General features: G+C 61.3%; 2 protein-coding genes across 2 annotated transcripts in view; both read left to right on the forward strand.

Annotated features, from left to right (window-relative positions):
• The window catches only part of LOC108448055 (neuron navigator 1-like), a 24882-nt gene extending 24388 nt beyond the window's left edge, over nt 1–494 (forward strand). The window contains exons 6-7 of the mRNA XM_017739807.1: nt 28–374; nt 472–494. Of these exons, the coding sequence (XP_017595296.1) occupies nt 28–374; nt 472–494 (370 nt within the window). The remainder of the gene's footprint in view (nt 1–27; nt 375–471) is intronic.
• A 101-nt stretch (nt 495–595) lies between these two features.
• Nucleotides 596–14345, forward strand: NAV1 (neuron navigator 1). The gene is made up of 23 exons (XM_017739838.1): nt 596–930; nt 1135–1176; nt 1341–1489; nt 2100–2270; nt 2791–2843; nt 3124–3201; nt 3395–3478; nt 3615–3726; nt 4322–4443; nt 4870–4878; nt 6212–6408; nt 6495–6657; nt 6782–6956; nt 7171–7268; nt 7390–7485; nt 7637–7796; nt 7895–8130; nt 8229–8383; nt 8566–8637; nt 8910–9106; nt 9597–9715; nt 9951–10148; nt 10697–14345. The coding sequence occupies exons 1-23, from the start codon at nt 695–697 to the stop codon at nt 10790–10792; spliced, it is 3018 nt and encodes a 1005-aa protein (XP_017595327.1). The 5' UTR covers nt 596–694; the 3' UTR covers nt 10793–14345.
• Nucleotides 14346–16840: the final 2495 nt, after the last annotated feature.

A 16840-nucleotide genomic window follows, 5' to 3' on the forward strand; every position in this document is an offset into this window, starting at 1 on the left:
GGCCGCCCCCAACACCCGGTCCCGCAGCCTGCCCCGGCCGGCCAAATCCAGCTCCATGAGTGTGACCGGGGGCCGCAGCACAGCCCGGCCGGTCAGCAGCAGCATTGACCCCAGCCTGCTGAGCACCAAGCCAGGCGGCATCTCGGTGTCGCGGCTCAAGGAGCCATCCAAGGTTGGCACTGGCCGTGGCACACCAGCCCCTGTGAATCAGACAGACCGTGAGAAGGAGAAGGCCAAGGCCAAGGCAGTGGCACTTGACTCCGAGTGTGGCACGCTGAAGAGTGCCAGCTCACCTGAGAGCACTCCAAAAGCCCAGGCCAACCTCCCGCCAGCAGCCAAGGTGGCCGAGCTGCCCCCTACACCTCTCAGGTATGGTCCTTCCACCTGCGAGGGCAGCAGGTGCCTGGCACGGCTGTGCCCAGCACCAGTACCTGAGTCTCACCTGTTTCCTTACCCATTTCCCCCCTCCAGAGCGGCTGCCAAGACCTACGTGAAGCCTCCCTCACTGGCCAACTTGGACAAGGTCAACTCCAACAGCCTGGACTTGCCCTCCTCCAGTGAGCTGCACACCCCACACACTGCCAAGCTCCAGGACCTGCACCCGGCTGGCGGGCACCTCGCACCTTGCTTCAGCCCCAGCCCTGCCCCCATCCTCAATATCAACTCGGCGAGCTTCTCCCAGGGCCTGGAGCTCATGGGTGGCTTCAGTGTCCCCAAGGAGGGCAGGATGTACCCCAAGCTCTCCAGCCTTCACCGCAGCATGGAGTCCCTGCAGATGCCCATGAGCCTGCCCAGTGCCTTTTCAGGGGGCAGCACCACCACCCCCACCCCTGCTGCTGCACCCCCTGCCAGCACAGAGGAGGAAGAGGAGGAAGAAGAGGCAGGAGAGCTGGGCTGGAGTGGGAGCCCCCGGCTCACACATCTGGACAGGTATGGCCAGAAGGAGGGCAGGGGGCTGCTGCAGCACCTTCATGGGCTCACATCGCTCCCTGCTGTCCTGCCATGCCCTTTGCCTGCTTCAGAGTCTCTTCCTGCTACATTTCTAGGGAAAAGCTCCCTGTTCCTGCAGCTCAATCCCCATCATTCCTTCCCTAGTCTGTGCAGGGATGTCACTGATCTTTCCTTCCCTTCCAGTGCCAACCGTGACAGGAACACGCTGCCCAAGAAAGGGTTGAGGTAAAAGAGCCCAAATCACTTTTGGGTGGTGCTGGGGTGGGAAGAGGGGGCACGTGGGGCATTCCAGGGCGGTGCCCCCGAACCAGGGAAGCTGGGCCGCAGTGCGGTGGGCAGGAACTGGACGGTGCTGGTCAATCTTACCGTGCCTGTCTGCGGCTCCCCAGGTACCAGCTCCACTCCCAGGAGGAGGCCAAGGAGCGGCGCCACTCACACGCAGTCAGCGGGCTCCCCGAGTCGGACGAGCAGCAGGAGCTGCCCTCACCCCCCTCCCTCCCCATGGCGCTGGTCGGGAAGGGTCCGCTCACCAGCATTGGTCAGTGCCCTCCGCTGCCGGCCCCTTCCCTCCTGCTCCCTCCTGCTCCTTGTGCTCCCCGCGAGATGTGCTAGTGCTCCCCCGGGCGCTGCTTGTCTCCTTGACACCACCAGCACCTGGTGCTTCTGGTGCTGGATTGGGACCAGGGATGTCCATCACCTCTGCTTCAGGGCATCTCATCCACCTTTGGGTCTCAGGCCACAACTGCTCCTCTGGGGGTGACTGGCAGGGCAAGGAGTAAGCCCTGCCCTGATCTGACCAGGACTTGCATGTTCCTGAAGGGTTTGGGGGGTCCAGGCAGACAGGTTGGGGCAGCACGCTCCACTCCTGCACCTGCAGGTGATGGGTTGTGGCATAGTGGTGCCCACTTGGCCCTGGGGCAATGGATTTGTTTCTCAGCCCTGTGATCACCTTGGTGCTGGTGTCCAGGTCTTCCCAGCATCAACCTGCCTTTTAGCTTTCCCCAGCCCCTCCCTGCTTTGGGACCACAATCCCTGCTTCCTCACTGCATCACAGCTCTCGTGGATCGCTCCCAGTCCTGCTTCCCCGTCCTGATGCCAGGTCCCCAGCGTCACTCTGACCCTGCTTCCTCCCCGCTTTCTCCTTGCAGTGAGCCCCACTGCCACCGCAACCCCGCGGATCACCCGCTCCAACAGCATCCCCACCCACGACTCCACCTTCGAGCTGTACAGCACCTCCCAGATGGGCAGCACCCTCTCCCTGGCCGACAAGCCCAAGGGCATGATCCGCTCGGGCTCTTTCCGGGACCCTGTGGACGATGGTGAGAGTGTGCTGCGCTCCTGCCCAGGCAGAGGAGGCTGCAGGGGGTTGGTGGGGCTCCCTGCACCCTTGTCCCTACTGGTGCTGCCATGGCATTGTTGGATGGGTCAGCGTGTCCCGTTCTTGGTGTCAGAGCAGGGACAACAGCCCCGAGGGGCCTGGTGGACTCTACACTGGCATCAGCCCTGGGTCTGCCCTGACCCCCATGGGTACCCAGTGTCCTTGGGTTGCCGCCAGGGTGCTGTGACACTGCGGAAGAGGGGACCCAAGCAGACAGGGAGGGCAGCAGAGCCCCCAGGTTCCCCAGAGAGGAGGGTGCAGGTGGAGGGTATTCCCTGCCATGTGGCCCAGGGAGGCCACCAGGCATGCACTGAGGAACAGGCAGTGCTGAGCATCTGCCATCCCACTCTATGCCTCCTCCAGGCTGCCTCAGAGCCCTCCACCACTGAGAGCCCTGAGCTGTAGCCCCTGGGTGCTGCTCTCCAGGGCACCCTGACAGCCCGGGTTTTCCTGTGTTGCAGTTCACGGATCGGTGTTGTCCCTGGCCTCCAGCGCGTCCTCCACCTACTCCTCCGTAAGAGCCACCTCTGTGCTGCGCTGCTTTGTGCATGGCTGGGGGTCTGGGTGGGACTGGGGGGGGCTCTGTGCATGCCTCTGCCTGGCGCTGAGCCTGTCTGTGCCTCGCTGCCCCCCTGACTGCCTGCCTCTGTCTGTCTGTCTCTCTCTGCTCTCATGCTGCAGGCTGAGGAGAAGATGCAGTCTGAGGTGAGCCCACACCCTCTGCTCATGCCTGCCCCTGCCCCCAGTGAGGGCGAGTGCCTGGCCCCTCTCATCCCTCTGCGCTCTCCCCGTAGCAAATCCGCAAGCTGCGCCGTGAGCTGGAGTCCTCGCAGGAGAAGGTGGCCACGCTGACGTCCCAGCTGTCGGCTAACGTGAGTCCCCACGGGAGCCCCTGTGGGACACCCCGCTCCATCCGTGCAGGGCATGGGGCTGGTGCTGGATGTGCCCATAGGAGCCCTGATTTCCCATTCAGCCTTCCACATCGCACACCTGGCAGTGGGTGCTCACCTGCCCATGGGTGTTCGCCCAAATGTGAGGGCTCACCTGTTTCTCCCCTTCTTTCAGGCCAACCTGGTGGCAGCCTTCGAGCAGAGCCTGGTGAGCATGACATCCCGCCTGCGGCACCTGGCTGAGACCGCCGAGGAGAAGGTGGGTGTATCGCAGTGCTCAGTGGGGCTCGTGGGGCTGCGGGGTGCTGGACTTGGGCCATTGCCCCAAGGGTGCTCTTGGGGTGGGCTCTGCACCATTGGGATACACTCCATGACTCCCAACTCTGCTCCCCCAGGATACGGAGCTACTGGACCTGCGAGAGACCATTGACTTCCTGAAGAAGAAGAACTCAGAGGCCCAGGCTGTGATCCAGGGTGCTCTGAATGGCACTGATGTCACCCCCAAAGGTAAGGCATGATGCTGCAGCCTTTCCTGAGCTGGGTTGCTCCTGCTGGGACTGGCACAGGGCCCCAGGGCACACCCTCTCATGGGGGAAGTTCATCTGGAGGAAGGGTGCCCTGGGCAGCAATTTTTCCCCACCTGGGATCCTTGAGCATCTGAAACCAGGGATGGACAGCCGGAGCTGTCACCATGGGAGGTCGCAGTGCTGGCATGTAGGGGAATGGGTTGTTTGTCAGCCTTGGGAGACCCCTTTGCCAGGCTGTTTGCCAACAGCCAGTTTTGCCTGCTGATCTTGACTTTGTTCCCGTAAGTGCTGTTTCTAGCCCCAAAACCCCAGTGTGAATGCAAGGAACTGTCAGGGAGATGGCCTGGGACAGCAGCAGGGTGATATGTGCCCTGGGCATCTCTCTGGCAGCGCCCATGTGGTGTCTGAGCCCCATGTCATTGTTACAGGGTGGTTCCAAGAGCTCTGAAGGTATTGGGTGGGAGGAGGGGTTGGGTGTAGGGAGGGGGGGACCAGAGGGTGCTCTGGCACTGGGGGAGTTGCAGGTGGCTGATCCCTCCTTTCCCAATCTCTTCTCCTTCTCTGGCGGACCCCAGAGCTGCGCATCAAGCGGCAGAACTCCTCTGACAGCATCTCCAGCCTCAACAGCATCACCAGCCACTCCAGCATCGGCAGCAGCAAGGACGCTGATGCCAAAAAGAAGAAGAAGAAGAGCTGGGTGGGTTGGATGGGGCACTGGCAGGAGAAGTGGGGCTTGGGGAGGCACTGGCAGGGTCTGCTCAGGGTCAGCCCCACAAACCAGCTGCTCTTGGTCTGCCTTGGCCTCGTAGTGTTTGTGCCCCCTGTCCCCTGGGGACAGCAGTGGTGAGGAGCTTGTAGCTGCCATGGATTTGTGTCTTGAATTGTTGGCTGGGACTTCTCCAGCCCCTTCAGGAGTTTCCCAGTCCTGGCCCTGCATGCCTGCTTCCTTGTGTATTCCCCCATGTCTCCCTCCTGCGCACGCAGGCTCTGACCGTGTGGAGGGCCGACACCTCGGCCAGGCAGCCCCTTCCCTGCACCAGGCAGCTCTGAGCTGGATGTGTGATTAAGTCTTGCTTTGTTTTGTTTCTCTCCCCCTATGCTGACCTCAACCCTTTTTTTCCAGGTGTATGAGGTAAGTCCCACGCTGTCCCCTCCACCACATGCTGTGCCCAGCCAGGGCCCTTGCTCCATTTCATGGGACGGTGCTCATACAATCCCCATCCCATCCATCCCACTGGCACTAACCCCAGCACAGGCCATCCTGGGTCCCCAGCCAGGCTGTGCTCACCTTGGCTGCTTCCTTTGATGTTAAGGACAAATATGCACCCACAAGGAGGGGGTTGAACTGCCCAGAGGCAGCAGGAAAGGCTCGGATGGGACCTGTCCTGTGGATGGGAACAGTCCCCTGCTTGCCTAGGGAAGGCAGGCACTCTCCTGACTTCTTGTAACTGGATCTTTTGGGATGGGGACCTTGGTGCAGCCCTGCCAGTGGCACTGAGGGCACTGGGGTGTGGCACTGCCCATCTCTGCCTCTCCAGTGCTGCCTCGTGGTCTCAAGAGGCTCTGTCCCTGCCAGCACCCACATAGTGCTCCCCTGCTTCCACCATCAGCAGAGCTGGATACCCACTTTGTTTACACTGAAATGCAATGCTTTTGCTTTCGGGGACACCCTAGAGGAGTCTGCTGGTGTCTGTGGGGATTGGGACAGATCCTGCGTATTCTCCATCCCTTCTTCCTCCCACCTTCCCTTGGAGCAGGCCCTGGCACTCCAGAGCACATGTTGTGAGCCCAGGGTGCCCGTCCTGCTGCTCTCCCACCGGCTGGTGGGACCTGGCTCCAGTTTGATCTGTGTGCAGTGTCCATCCCCACCCCGGCCCCAGCCCACTGCTCACCCACCCACTGCTCTGTGTGTGCTGTGTGCATGCTGCATGCTCGGACGAGACACCGGCATGCTCTGTGGAGGGCTGGCTGCCCCTCTACGCTTCCAGCAGGATCCAGGGGGCAGAGGGAGGTGTGGGGCTGGCTCTGCAGTGGCTGGAGCAAGGGACATCCCTGTAAATGCCTCTTGCTGCAATGGCTGTGGTGGAGTCAGTGCTGGGATGGATTAGCCCATTCCAATGGACCGGGGTGCTGGTGCCATGCCTGAACAGCCTGGTGTAGGTGCTGGTGGGGAGCAGGGCTGGGAGACATCCTGACCAGGACATGGGTCCCACTCTTTGGGGCTCTGGTGCCATCCGGGTGAGTGTTGCCCAAAGGGCTGTGCACCCCATCCGTTTGCTGTGCCAGCAGAGCAGGGTCAGGCTGGAGCCTTCCCCAGCATGGTGGTGGTGCTGCCTCTGATGGGTGTGGTTGTACTGGTCCCAGCTCAGACTGTCCTGGGCAGACAGGGCAGGACCAGACCAGGTCTCTGCTTGCGAGGCTGCACTTCAGACTGTCTCTAACAAGAACATTTCCCTCTCCTGTAGCTACGCAGCTCCTTCAATAAGGCCTTCAGCATCAAGAAGGGCCCCAAATCAGCCTCGTCCTACTCAGACATTGAGGAGATCGCCACGCCAGACTCGTCGGCCCCCTCCTCCCCCAAGCTACAGCATGGCTCCACAGAGACCGCCTCACCCTCCATCAAATCCTCCACATCCTCCTCTGTGGGCATCGACACGGCTGAGTACGTGGGGCTGGGGAGGGCCAGTGGCAGGGGCTACAGGCTTCTGCCAGAGACATGTGCGAGACCTGGTCTCTCCCTTGGCCCAGGCTCTTCCAGGCCCACAGCGAGGGCGAGCCTGAGAAGAAGGAGGTGTCAGAGCTGCGGTCAGAGCTGTGGGAGAAGGAGATGAAGCTGACAGACATCCGCCTGGAGGCTCTCAACTCAGCCCACCAGCTGGAGCAGCTGCGGGAGACCATGCACAACATGCAGGTGAGGCCCCCTGCCAGCAGCCTGGCTGCTCTCAGTACCAGGGTGCCCACAGTCACTGTGCTGCACCCCAGGGTGCTGCTGGCGTACAGCTCCTTACCCTGTGCCCTACCTCGTTCTGCCCCAGCTGGAGGTGGATCTCCTGAAGGCCGAGAACGACCGTCTCAAGGTGGCCCCAGGGCCCTCAGCAGTGCCAGGTTCCGTTCCCAGCCATGTCACGAGCACATCGGCCTCCTCTTCACCACGGCGCTCCTTGGGTCTCACCCTTGGCCATGCCTTCAGCCCCAGCCTGGGGGATACAGGTAGGGGTGACAGAGCTGCTGGCAGATGAGGAAGGGCTGGGATAGAGGGAGGATTGTGGGGGGGGAAAGTGCTGCTGCTCACCTGGAGCGACCAGGGGATCTGCCGTGCTGCCGGTGCTGCTGTCAGCCACAGCAGGATTTGCCTCTGGCTGGACACAGGAGGCCTGGTGGCTCGGCTCCCCTTGCCAGCACAGCCTCACTGCTCCATCCCCAGACGTGTCCCCCATGGATGCTGTCAGCGCTGGCACCCAGAAGGATGAGCTGACGCTGCGGATTGTGGTGCGCATGCCGCCCCAGCACATCATTAAGGGGGTAAGTGTGGGCTGTCTGGGGACCCTGACCTGTCACCATGTCATGGCCCTGGCCAAGGGGCAGAGGATGCCTCCTGGGGCTGTGGTGCTCCAACACTGCACACCTCTGCCTTGGCTCCTAGGACCTCAAGCAGCAGGAGTTTTTCTTGGGCTGGACCAAGGTGAGCGGGAAGGTGGACTGGAAGATGCTGGATGAGGCTGTCTGCCAGGTGTTCAAGGTAGGAGCATGAAGAACACTCTTTAGAGAGCCATCCTTCCACACTACTCCACCAGGCCTGCTATTCCCTGGCCCAGGTCCTCCCCAGCTTTCTGGAAGCTGCTTTCTGCCAGCCCTCAGGAGCACTGACAGCCTTGTCCTTCTCCTTGTAGGATTACATCACCAAGATGGATCCTGCATCCACGCTGGGGCTCAGCACCGAGTCCGTCTATGGCTACAGCATCAGCCACATCAAGCGGGTGCTGGACACGGAGCCGCCGGAGCTGCCACTGTGCCGCCGGGGCCTGACCAGCATCGTCGTGACGCTCAAAGGTCAGTGTGGCATAGGGGCTCCATGGCTGTGCCATGTCCCTGCTGTCTCAGGGTATTGCAGGGTGTGAGTGGGACCCTCAGCCCTTCCCTGCCCGCAGGCTTGAAAGAGAAGTGCGTGGACAGCCTGGTGTTTGAAACGCTCATCCCCAAGCCCATGATGCAGCACTACATCAGCCTCCTGCTGACGCACCGCCGCCTCATCCTCTCGGGGCCCAGTGGCACCGGCAAGACCTACCTGACCAACCGCCTTGCCGAGTACCTGGTGGAGCGCTCGGGTCGGGACGTCACCGAGGGCATCGTCAGCACCTTCAACATGCACCAGCAGTCCTGTAAGGTGAGGGCACGCAGCAGTATCCCTGTGGGCACTGGTGCCATGGTCCCCTTGGCTGTCATGCCATGGCCCCACGTGACACCCGGCCTTGTTTGTTCCAGGATCTACAGCTGTACCTGTCCAACCTGGCCAACCAGATCGACCGGGAGACGGGCACGGCGGACGTGCCGCTGGTGATCCTCCTGGACGACCTCAGCGAGGCGGGCTCCATCAGCGAACTCGTCAATGGCGCACTCACCTGCAAGTACCACAAATGGTGAGAGTCCCTCTGCACCCCTCCAGCACAGCCCCGTGGCACACACTTGCTCCCTGCTGCTCCCAGCGAGGTCGCGGGGCTGTGGGGATGAGGCTGCACATCTGCTGTGCCCAGATCAGCTCTGCCTCGGGCTGACTCAGAGACTTTTTCTCATGAATCTTGTCTCTCTGTCACTCACTCAGCCCATATATCATTGGGACTACCAACCAGCCTGTGAAGATGACCCCAAACCACGGCCTCCATCTCAGCTTCAGGTAGAAATTGTACATCCCTGGGGATCATCCTTGTGGCTTTGTGGGGGACAGAAGCCATCACTTGCACCTGGGCATTTCTGTGGTCGCATCCTATGAGTGGGGACCCTGATTAGGACTGAGCCCCAGGCCTGTCCCTGCCATCCTAGAAGGACCTGATATTCCCCAGCCTCAGGCAAATGCAGGGTGGGGATGTGAGGAGGACCCCGAGAGTGTTGGGGAGCAGGGCAGCTTGTGTGGATACCCAGCCCTGACCACCGGAGTCCTTCCCTCAGGATGCTGACCTTCTCCAACAACGTGGAGCCAGCCAATGGCTTCCTGGTGCGCTACCTGCGGCGAAAGCTGCTGGAGTCGGACACGGACATCAACGCCAACAAGGAGGAGCTGCTGCGGGTGCTGGACTGGGTGCCCAAGCTCTGGTACCATTTGCACACCTTTCTGGAAAAACACAGCACATCCGACTTCCTCATCGGTACGGCCTTGCCTCACCTTCTTCCTCTGCACTGGGGGGAGCTCCGGGGACTGGGACCAAACCCTCCCCGAGGAGCTCGGGGGGCTGACGTGTTCCCTGTGTCTCCCAGTCCCACAAACCACAGCTGGTGGGTGATGCACACAAGCGGTGCTCTTCGCTGGGTGGTCTGTTCCTTCGGGAGCTGTCACTAGGGTGTCAGCCAAGGCTGCCAGTCCTCCCAGCACCCTTCCCTGGGCATGGAGGAGCTGTGTTTTCCCAGGTGGATCCCCCATGCCTCACCAGGCTTCTGGTGGATAGATTGAACTTGGCAGCCCCCTTCCTTGCCTGGGAGATGCTGTCTGCCCGTTGTGCAGGCAGATGGTGCCTAGACACTGTTCCCAAGGGCATCCTGCCAGCCAGGTGTGCCTGCCTCAGTGCTGTGAGCCACAGGCCCAGTGACTGCAGGAGGGGGACCCAGCTGCCATTTCCACTGTCTGCCTTCCCCCCACAGGGCCCTGCTTCTTTCTGTCCTGCCCCATTGGAATTGAGGATTTCCGGACCTGGTTCATCGACCTGTGGAACAACTCCATCATCCCTTACCTACAGGAGGGGGCGAAAGATGGGCTCAAGGTAGTGCGTGCTGCTGGCACCTGGGAACACAAACCAGTGCGGGGACACACTGATACAGCTGTCATGGGTCAGGGGGAGAGGGGAGGCACTGGGATTGTGGCTGCAGGTGACATCTCTGTCGATCCCTGCCCTGTGGCTGTTGTGGGACACAGCACTGTCCTGGGGGGCTCGGGGTGCCACATCGCTGGCTCCGGCATGTACTGAGGAGGTGGCTGCCACTTGTTCCCTGCCACAGGTCCATGGGCAGAAGGCAGCCTGGGAGGACCCCGTGGAGTGGGTGCGGGACACCCTGCCCTGGCCGTCAGCGCAGCAGGACCAGTCCAAGCTGTACCACCTGCCCCCGCCCACCATTGGGCCCCACAGTGCCGTGTCCCCCCCTGAGGAGCGCAGCGTGAAGGACACGACACCCAGCTCCCTGGACTCGGACCCACTGGTATGCTGGGCAGCCGGAGGGGCTGGGAAGAGCTGAGGCAGAGCAGGGCTGAGCTTTGCTTTCCCAGTTAATTCTCAGTGTAAAAAGCCTGATTTGGGGATGCAGAAACACTTTGTGCTCCTGGGAGGAGAGGCGGGTGCAGGGTGGTGGCACTGGCAAGTGGGCTGCACACCAGGACACACGGTGACGTGCCAGTGGAAGGGCAGGACATGGCATTCCACGAGGCATTGTGTCCACATGCAGAGCCACAGGCAGGCACGCGTGTGCTCATACGTGTCCTGGTGTGTGACCTGGAGAGGCTGCTGGCTGCCGCAGGTGATGCCAGCTGATGCTGCTTTGGCACACCGAGTCTTGAGCATTCCAGCTGTGCCCGAGGCCAGGTCCTGGCACAAGGGAGGGATTTTGCAGCGTCTCTGGGATTTGCTCTACCCGCTAAGGAGCTTCCCAGCAAGGCTGGTTTGGGAGGGCAAGGAGGGCCAAGTGGCCTCCCCAGTCACGTGCGGGCCTCCTGTCCCCGTCGGGCTCCTGCCATGCTCCTGTCCCCACAGATGGCCATGCTGCTCAAGCTCCAGGAAGCCGCCAACTACATTGAGTCTCCAGACCGTGAGACCATGGTGGACCCCGACCTGCAGTCGACTCTGTGAGGCCCGGATGTGCCAGCCCAGGTGGAGGGGAGCTGCTGCTGGGCTGCTCTCCTTTTCCTTTGGCATCCAGGAGCGTGGGGCTGGTGAGCAAGCGGAGATGAGAGGAGAGGAGACGAGCGGGGCTCTGGCGTGTCCTGGTGGAGCCTGGGGAAACTCAGCTCATCTGTGAAAGAGCACGAGTTGCTATCTCCCCTCCCGACCCTGGGGGAATCCTGGTTTCTCTTCTTGGTTTTTTCTGTCTCTATTACAAACTCTTGGGCTTTGGGACCAGGGCGACCGCTGAGGCCGAGCCCCCGCTCCTGGGAGCTGCAGGAAGGCCCCTGCGTGGGGCAGGGACCCCGCGGGAGCCACCTGGGCCGAAGCTGGGGGCACAGGAGGAGCCCGGGCTGCAGGATGAGCACATGAGCATGAGAGGCTCCAGCTCCCTCTGCACCCACTGGGCAAAGCCGAGAGAGCCTCCACTGTGGAGCTTCCGCCTCGTGCCGGCCGAGGGCAGCATGGCTCTCGCTGCTCTCTCTGCGTTCCTGTTCCACCTGCACGGCAGCCGCTGTGACCAGGACAGCCCAAAAACCCTACTTTGGTTATTTTATTTTGTTTCCCGCCTCCCCTTTTCCTTTGGCCGAGTCCAGACTTTGCTTTGGTCCCTTTTTTTGTTCTGGTTCTTCGCTCTCCTGGCCTGGAGCCTGTGGCCTGGTGCCTACTGCTTCCCTGGCAGCAGCGCCCTTCCCCTTTGGTTTCTTTTGCAGCTGTTGGTTTCACCACTCAAAACACCTCTGTCACAGAACTGGTGCTCACTGGACGATCTCCAGTCCCTGAACCCACCTCCTGGGGCTGCACAGGTTGGCTGAGGTGGGACTTGGAGGCCAGTGTGGAGGCAGGTGGCAGCAGGAGGCTCCCAGAGCAGCCCCTCACATGGCAACTCCCCCCTCCTCAAAGGCACAGGGCATCGGGACAATGTCTCCCACCAGGCTGGAATGCCACAGGGGCATCCCCTCCCTGAGGTACTGGGGCGTGGGGAGGCTGCTGCTGCTGCCTCATCCCTGGGCAGCCAGGTGCCATCCCTGTCCCCTTGGTGGAAGGGGGCACGACCAGCCTCCCATCCCCTTGGTGCTGCCAGGCCTGGGGCTGTGGGTCAATGAGCCTGGGGTTGCTCCCCATGCCACCTGCTCCCCCTGGCCCTGTGCCTTCCTGCAGCCTGGCAGGGTCTGTGTTGGTGCTCTGGGGGCACCTGGGGCTGCCTTGTGTCCTCCTGGCCTTATCCCGCATTGTCAAAAGGCCAGATTCCATGGAGAGGGTCAGCCCCGGTGCTGCCGTGGTGCCTTAATCCCTGGCCATGCGGGAAGTGGGCACATGGGGCTTGGGATAATGCTGTCATAGCCTGCTCCAGCTCCAGTGTCCTCTGTCCCCAAAGCTGGCTTGGCTGGGATGGAATGAAGGTGCTGGCACTATCCAAGCTGGGACTGCTGCCTGCAGCACCCTCGCTGGCCTGTCCCCAGCCATGGCTGCAGGGTGCCCTGCAGGTCCACACCCCCGCCCTGTGCCTGCCTGGGCTCTGGGGACCCCTGCTCAGCTCAGCTCAGCTGCCCTCCAGCTCAGCCCCCACATTCATCCGGGGCCCTGGAGAGACATATGAGGAGAGGTGACCCCAGGGCCAGATCAACTGAGCCCACCCTGTCCCCAAACTCTGCCAGGCTGGGGACTGGGCTGCCTCAGCCCCCTGTGCTGCAGCTGGTGTGGCCTTCAGGGACGCCTCACACCCCTCTGGAATGGGCATCTCCCGCGGTGCCCTCGGAGGCCGCCGCCCCCTCTGCCCTCGGTGCTCTTGGCCGGTGTGTCCTGCCTTGCCCCCCCATGGTGCTCACTTCTCCCACTTCTCTGTCTGTCCGACAGCCTCCCGCTGCCGCCGGGGCCGGCCAGCCCGGCCCCTTCCCATGGGGATCTCCCGGGATCTCCTCCCCACGCTGGCTTGGGCGTTAGGGCTTTCTGTTTGCCTTCTCTTGTGTTGCCGCCGTCGAGGACTCGCTGTACATAGATCCGTCGTGGAACGCCCTGTGTGGGTTGGGGGGGCCCGGCCCTGCGCCTTGTCCCTGGGTTTGGGTTTTTTTTGTACTCTGTGATGACTGTGCTGTGCTGACTTATTTTCTGATTGTATGAGACTCCGGCCCAGCAGCCACTCGAGGTCGGCAGTGGGGACCCAGCTGTCCCCTCCAGCCCCTCACACCCTCCTTGGGATTCTGGTGCCCAGGGTGGGAAAGGACTGATGCACCTTTAGGGGCTGCCCTGTGCCCAGGTGCCCTGAGGAGTCCCATGGGAGGAGGGGCAGCCTCGTCTGGGCTTTCTTTTCTGACACTCCCAGGGAGCTACTCAAACCTGGACCAAACCGTAGCTGTTGCCCACTGCTGAGCAGCCCCTGACCTGTGTCCTGCAGGTTTGTCCCGTCTCTCCCCAGATCGGGGCTGCCCCTCAGCCCATCACCCCGGCCCCAGCAGCTGGAGGCGAGTGGCAGGTCGGGGTGTGATCCAGGAGGAATCTCCGAGGGACGGAGAAGGGCCGTGCCAGCAGGTGGCCCTGGGATGGGCAGGGTGGGGGGCTTGGCTGGGGTTACCTGGCCAGAGGGGCCAGATCCTGATGGATTCCTTCTGGCTTACACCAAGCACCTCATGTCCCCGAGCCTGGCAGCTGTCGGGGGCCAGCCCCTGACTCTGGGCTGAGCCCCTCTGTCCCCAGGGAAAGGGTCCAAGGATTGCACTAACTCACCCTCCTGCCACCTCCAAGGGTGCCCACCACCCCCAAAGGTGCCTGTTGTCCCCAAAGGTGCTTGCTGCCTCCAAAGGTACCCGTCACCCCCCAAGGGTATCTGCCACCTCCAGAGGTGCCAGTTGCCCCCAAAGGTGCCCATGGTCCCTGGGAGCCCCCCTGAGGGGCTGGAGGTGGGCGATGCCAGCGCCTCACCCTCCTGCCCCCTTGAGCTGCTGCTGCCCGGTGGCCTGAACCTTACAATTTTAGCTTTTTTCTATTAAACACAAACAACCTTTTTTTAATTAAATAAAAGATGAAATGGACAAATTCCTGTTCTAGATTATCTGTGTAATTGACTGGGTTTTGTGTTTCTTAACTGCATGGTATTCCTGCCGAGGGGTTTTATAGCACTTTTTAAATTTCTCTTTAAAATTTTGGTCCAGATTTCTACTGCTCTCGCCTGTCTGTTTTTGCTTTTTCCTTGCACCCTCCACGTTTGTAAACTCGCTCCATTTTATACCTGATGTTGAGACCCAGCCCCACGTTGTACATAGCTGCGGGAACAATCATAGGGAACAAACAAACACCATCTGGACTCTTTCCACGATTAGTTGTTTTTACTTCAAAGAAATTTTGAAAGAAACATAAAAGGAAGCCAGGAAAAGGCTTGAGGATATTCTGAAAAGACAGAAACAAATCCAGCCCTGCACCAAGTCAGCTCCTGCTGCCCACACTGCCCGCACCAACTGGCATGTCTCTTCTCAGTCGTCTGTCTAACACCATTGGATTCAATAAAGTGATCTCCTGTACTGTCGGCTCCTGGTCCTGTGTCTGTGGCTCTGTTCCTGTGTGGCAGCTGTACCACCACACATCATAGGATCATGGAATGGTTTGGGTTGGACGGGACCTTAAAGCTCATCTCAGTGGAAGGGACACCTTCCACTGTCCCAGGTTGCTCCAAGCCCCTGGCCTTGAACATTTTCAGGGATGGGGTGGCCACAGCTTTTATGGGCACCCTGTGCCAGAGCCTCACCTCCATCACAGCCAAAAATTCTTCCCAGTATCCCATCTATCCCTGCCCTCTGGCATGGGAAGCCATTCCCTGTGTCCTGTCCCTCCAGGCCTTTGTCCAAAGTCCCTCTCCAGCTCTTCCGGAGCCCTTTTAGGAACTGGAGGGGGCTCTTAGTTCTCCCCAGGCCTTCTCCTCTCCAGCTGAACATCCCCCATCTCTCCTAGCCTGTCTCCAGAGCAGAGGGGCTCCAGCTCTCAAAACATCTACCCCTGTCCTTGGCCTTCCTGCAAAATCTGGGAAGGGAGCCTTCACAGAAACACTGCTGGGTCGAAATCTTAGCTGTTTTGCAGGATGCTGGGAGCAGTTTTAGGGATTGGGGACCCCCCTCTCCCAAGGTCACACTCCTCTAAAGTCTGGGGTGGGCAGAAATGCTCCTGATTTGGAATCTTGGCAGTCCGGGACATGGAAAGCAGGAGGTCCCTTTCCTGGGGCAGGAGAGACAGGTCCTACCTGAGGTGAGCAGGGGGGGAGGAGGGCTCGGGGAGGATGGGCATTCCCAGGGCCACTTTTGCCTCACCAGGTCTGATCTGATGTCCCACTTGAAAGGACATGATGGTGACAGATGCCACATCAGCACAGGGGGACAGAGGTGGGACAGTGTCCCTCTTGCAGGGACAGTTGCTCTGCCCTGCAGCAGAGCACGGCTGGAGGCTGAAGCAGGCGGGGAGAGCCCGGTCTTCCCGCAGCCTCTCCAAATCTCTTTTCCCCTCCGGAGAGCGGTGCTGGAGCGGGGACAGATGCTTCAGGAGCCGTTAATTAGTGACGGGATGGTGATGAGCTGTAAGAGGCTGCAGTGGCGGATCCGGGGCCAGGAGAGGGCTCTTCCCATCGGCTCCCGCTCCTCCCGCAGGGCGAGTTCACACGAGTTCCTTACGTTGGGTGCGGTCCCGAACGCGGAGAGTGGGACCGGTTTCGGCCCCTCGTCCGCAGAGATGTGCCCTGTGCGTGCACCCCAACCTGTGCTGACTCCGAGCCCTGTGCAGGCAGGAGGGGAGGCAGGGGAGCAGCAGGAGGGTCCCACGCATCGTGACTACGGGAATCGCCACGGCGCAGAGCCAGAGAGCCAGAACAATCGGTCCGAGCCACGGGTGGGGGAGATGCAGAAAGACTAGACGGGAATGATGCTGACGCTTCAATTCCAGACAGACTCCTCCGTTTGGAAACACTCAGCCGCCTTTTCCAAGGGTGATGGGCAGGGGAGGGTCCCTTCGGTTCGGGCAACCAGCACCCCTGGGTGCTGTAGTGGGGATGTGGCCCCCAAGCAGGTCCCTTCCCCTGCCCGCAGTGTCTGGAGGGAGCTCGTGCCTGTCTCTGTGTGTCGGAGGCTGGTGCAAAGCTGGGAGGGGGTTTTGCTGCAACAAACCTGGGGTGTGCAGAGATTTTGGGTGATGCAGCTCCCAGCTGGGCTGGGACCTCGGGGTCCCCTCCGTGCTCCAGGCACCACCTCTCCAGAATGTCTCTGGCTGGAGGGGCTGGAGCAGCCGGTCGCCTCCCGGTGTAGTTCAGATGTTCTGGCTGCGACACTGGGATAAGGGGCTGATGGAATGGAGGTGGGGGACCCTCAGCCGGGGTGGTTTGGGGTGAACCCACAGGGTCCCTGTCCCCGGCTCATGTATGGGGAGTAAGGAGTATCGAAGGGCTCCCTTTCCCGCTGGAGACTCCGTTGATGGGAAGAGGATCCCACAGCACGGGCAAAAGAGTCCCCCCACTGCCCTCCGCTCCCCACCCGGGCTCCTCACTTGAATCCCATCAGCTTTTTCCTGATATTTTGGCTCTAAACCCAAAGCTGGGTTCCCAGGAGCCCTCTGGACCACGGTGAAGGTGCCCCCACCACAACTGACTCCAGCGCCTCTCTCCTGTGGCCGCAGCAGGTCCCTGTGGTGGTGGTGGCGGCAGTGGTGGGTGACTGGCGGGTGGTGATCTGGGCAAGGTCACTGGTGAGAAGGGACCAGTGTGCGTGACCAGTGCGAGGTGATTGGTGAGAAGTGTTTGGTGCTGGTGCCCGGTATTAGTGCGCGTATGAGGTGCCTGACGGCAGTCCCTGGTGTCAGTGCCAGGTGCCAGTGCTCCGTGTGAGGTGACCCCGATGCGGGGTGCCTGTGCCCGCTGCCCGTGCTCGGTGCCGATGTGAAGTGCCCGGTCTGAGGTGAGCCCGATGGGAGCTTCCCGGTGCCCGGTGCCCCGTGGGAGGCGACCCCATGGGGGTGCCCGGTGCCAGGTATGAGTTGGCCCGATGG

This window comes from Corvus brachyrhynchos, unplaced genomic scaffold (genome assembly GCF_000691975.1).
Source record: "Corvus brachyrhynchos isolate BGI_N302 unplaced genomic scaffold, ASM69197v1 scaffold67, whole genome shotgun sequence".
In the NCBI taxonomy this organism is placed as follows: Eukaryota; Metazoa; Chordata; class Aves; order Passeriformes; family Corvidae; genus Corvus; species Corvus brachyrhynchos.

Bases quoted from the DNA above. Each gene is read 5' to 3' on its own strand.
- NAV1 (XM_017739838.1), top strand. From the start codon at position 695: ATGGGTGGCTTCAGTGTCCCCAAGGAGGGCAGGATGTACCCCAAGCTC. The intron at 1,490-2,099 runs GTCAGTGCCCTC...TTCTCCTTGCAG, and splicing joins GGGTCCGCTCACCAGCATTG to TGAGCCCCACTGCCACCGCA. The intron at 2,844-3,123 runs GTAAGAGCCACC...CTCTCCCCGTAG, and splicing joins CGTCCTCCACCTACTCCTCC to CAAATCCGCAAGCTGCGCCG.